This window comes from Mandrillus leucophaeus, unplaced genomic scaffold (genome assembly GCF_000951045.1).
Source record: "Mandrillus leucophaeus isolate KB7577 unplaced genomic scaffold, Mleu.le_1.0 Scaffold170, whole genome shotgun sequence".
NCBI classification, from domain to species: Eukaryota; Metazoa; Chordata; class Mammalia; order Primates; family Cercopithecidae; genus Mandrillus; species Mandrillus leucophaeus.
Window position 1 is genome coordinate 1557959 of NW_012101699.1, and position 3135 is coordinate 1561093.

General features: G+C 45.8%; 1 protein-coding gene across 1 annotated transcript in view; it reads right to left on the reverse strand.

Annotated features, from left to right (window-relative positions):
• Positions 1-3135, reverse strand: part of RUFY1 (RUN and FYVE domain containing 1) — a 64273-nt gene that overhangs the window by 39293 nt on the left and 21845 nt on the right. The window contains 1 exon segment of the mRNA XM_011976871.1: positions 1313-1374. Coding sequence (XP_011832261.1) covers positions 1313-1374 — 62 coding nt within the window.

The window sequence follows — 3135 nt, forward strand, 5'->3', positions numbered from 1 at the left end:
GGCGCGGTGGCTCACACCTGTAATCCCAGCACTTTGGGAGGCCAAGGCAGGCAGACCACCTGAGGCCAGGAGTTCGAGACCAGCCTGGCCAACATGGTGAAACCCCGTCTCTACTAAAAATACAAAAAAAATTAGCCAGGCGTGATGGTGAATGCCTATAATCCCAGCTACTCGGGAGGCCGAGGCGGAAGAATAGCTTGAACCAGGGAGGCAGAGGTTATAGTGATCCGAGATTGCACCACTGCACTCCAGCCTGGGTGACAGAGCGAGACTCCATCTCAAACAAAACAAAACAAAACAAAAATCTAAAACACTATGATTAAAGAACAAGTCCAAGGCCAACTTATATAATACTATCCCATTTATATCTGAACAAATGGTAAAGCAAAATACACGACCAACAAACAAATACCTGCAAGGCATTAAACAGTCTTCCTCTGTGGGGAAGAATGGGATTGACATGGAGGCAAGGGGACAGTGTGAATGGGGAAATTTCACCTGTACACTCTATTCTTCTGCAGAGCCAAATTCCTTAAACAATGAGAATAATGCATTGCTTCTGTACTTAAAAATAACTAAACAAAATCTAAAATCTCAAAGCAAAAACAAGAAAAGTGTTCTTTGCCAATTTTCTTTTTTTTTTTTTTTCCTGCAGAGAAGAGCCTCATTACCCGTTCTGCAGGCGGGGAACACCACCCAGGGTGCGCACCTCCAACCCCAGCGCTCCTACCGCCTCGGCCGGCCGCACTGCCAGTGTGGAGAGAGGCCACACCTAACCTGCCCAGCCCACCCCCACTGGGCCCAACCACGCAGTCTGACCCGGATTCTTCGGCCGAAGTTCCTCACCCCCACCCTCCCCTCCTGCCCCACCATTCCTGGCTTCGGGGCCTCCGCTGGTCTTCGGCAATTTCCGTCTGGAGACCTGGCGCTCGCCCAGGCCGGAAGACCTGCCTTTGCCAGAATTTTATTAAAAATGTGATGTAGCTGGGCGCGGTGGCTTATGCCTGTAATCCCAGCACTTTGGGAGGCCGAGGTGGGCAGATCACGAGGTCAGGAGTTCGAGACCAGCCTGGCCAATACGGTGAAACCCCGTCTCTACTAAAAATACAAAAATTAGCCGGGCGTGGTGGCGCGCACCTGTAGTCCCAGCTACTCAGGAGGCTGAGGCAGGAGAATCGCTTGAACCCCGGAGGCGGAGGTTGCTCTGAGCCGAGATCGTGCCACTGGACTCTAGCCTGGGCGACAGAGCCAGACTCCGTCTCAAAAAAAAAAAAAAAAAAAAAAAAAAAGTGACGTACAATGCAGTACTTACTCCTTCCCACCATCAAGATCCTGCACATCCTTAAGGTAGAGGGAAAAATCTATTACTCCAACCTAAACAAAATAAAATGCACAAGTTTAAATAAAATGTCCTATTTTTCACAAACCTTACAACCTTTGAAATTCAGGGTATTTGTATTCTTACCTCTTTCCTAGGAACATTTAGTTACGTCAACCAGCTCTATGAAGTGGCAATCAATTGAACAAACCAAAAAAACCTAACCCTACCACCTTCTAGAAGAAAAACTGACTAAGTATCAGATTTCAGAGACTATTCTGAAATTTCACGACCTAGTTTTCTGTTTATTCAATAATCACATTGTTTACAAAGATCAACAAAATTATTTGTGTACAAAGTAATTATAATTTAAAAAGATGTGGATCTCTAAACTGGTGACCTTAACTGACATTTCTGAGTCTTCCCCCAGATCTTGGTAAAATGGTGTAATCAGTATTTCAGGAAAATTCTCCACCCCTTAGGTACAAGGGAGAACCAAGACCCCTTACACATCTAAACATCAATGGCTTTGCCAATAAATAAAGCACTTGAAAATGAATAAGTGAGGTCATTCTTATGTGAAATACAGGAAAATTGGGTGCACCCTAAATGTTCATCAATAAAGTTGAAATCAATCATGTTACAGCCATATCACAGAACCTATGCAACTGTAACAAAGAATGCAGTCGATACGTTTGCAGTAATATAGAAAAGCTGGGCCCAGTGGCTCATGCCTGTAATCCCAGCATTTTGGGAGTCTGAGGCGGGTGGATGGGTTGGACTAAGGAGTTCAAGACCAGCCTGGGCAACACAGTGAGACCCTGTGTCCACAAAAATACGAAAATTAGCTGGGTGCAGTGGTACATGCCTGTAGTCCCAGCTGCTTGGGAGGCTGAGGTGAGAGGATTGCTTGAGCCCAGGAGGTTGAGGCTACAGTGAGCTGAGATCATGCCACTGCACTCTAGCCTGGGTGACAGAGAGAGACAGTGCCTTAAAAAACCAACCAACCAACCAACCAACCAACCAACCAACCAACAAAAAAACCCCAACAAAACTACAGGGTACAATTTCAAGTCAAAGAATAATATACACAATCTCATTATAACAATCCTACTTATGTTGCAACCAAGGCTATATGTAATGGTTCTAACACATGTCTGCAACCTCTGACACACCTACCAAAAGGAATCTATATTTCCAGCCTTCAACTCTGGGAGGTCTTAGTGCCTGTCTTGATGAGTAAAATGCAGTAGAAATGATGCTGTGTGACTTCTGCAGGTAGGTTAAAAAGGGCAATACAGCTTCCACCCAGCTCTTTCTCGAGGCATACGCGTTTGAAGTTCTGAGCTTTCATGTAAAAAGTCTTGACTTCCCTGAAGCCACAATGCTGCAGACCATGTACACAGAGAGATGTCCAAGAAACCCCTGCCATTCCAGCCCCCAGCTCCTTGGTCTCAGCACAGCAGACAGACGCGGGAGCGAGCGAGCCTTCAGGTGATTCCAGCCCCAGCCGCCCGCTGACTGTAATCGCATGCGCTCTCGAACAAGAACCAACCAGCTGAACCCAGTCCACCCCCAACTGTGGAAGATACAGCGATTGTTACGGCTGAAGTGCTGTTGCTGACTTGTTACACAGTAATAGAAGATCAGAAAAGATTTAATTTAAAACAAAACCTATGTGAACATAAATGTATAGAAAAAGTAGAAAAGCTTCTAGAAAAATTTCCCCCAGAATCTTTACCATTACCTGTGGGAAAGGGAGAAGAACTGGGGCTGGGACGGGGGATTGGATGAAGAGGTTCAACATCTCTTTTCAC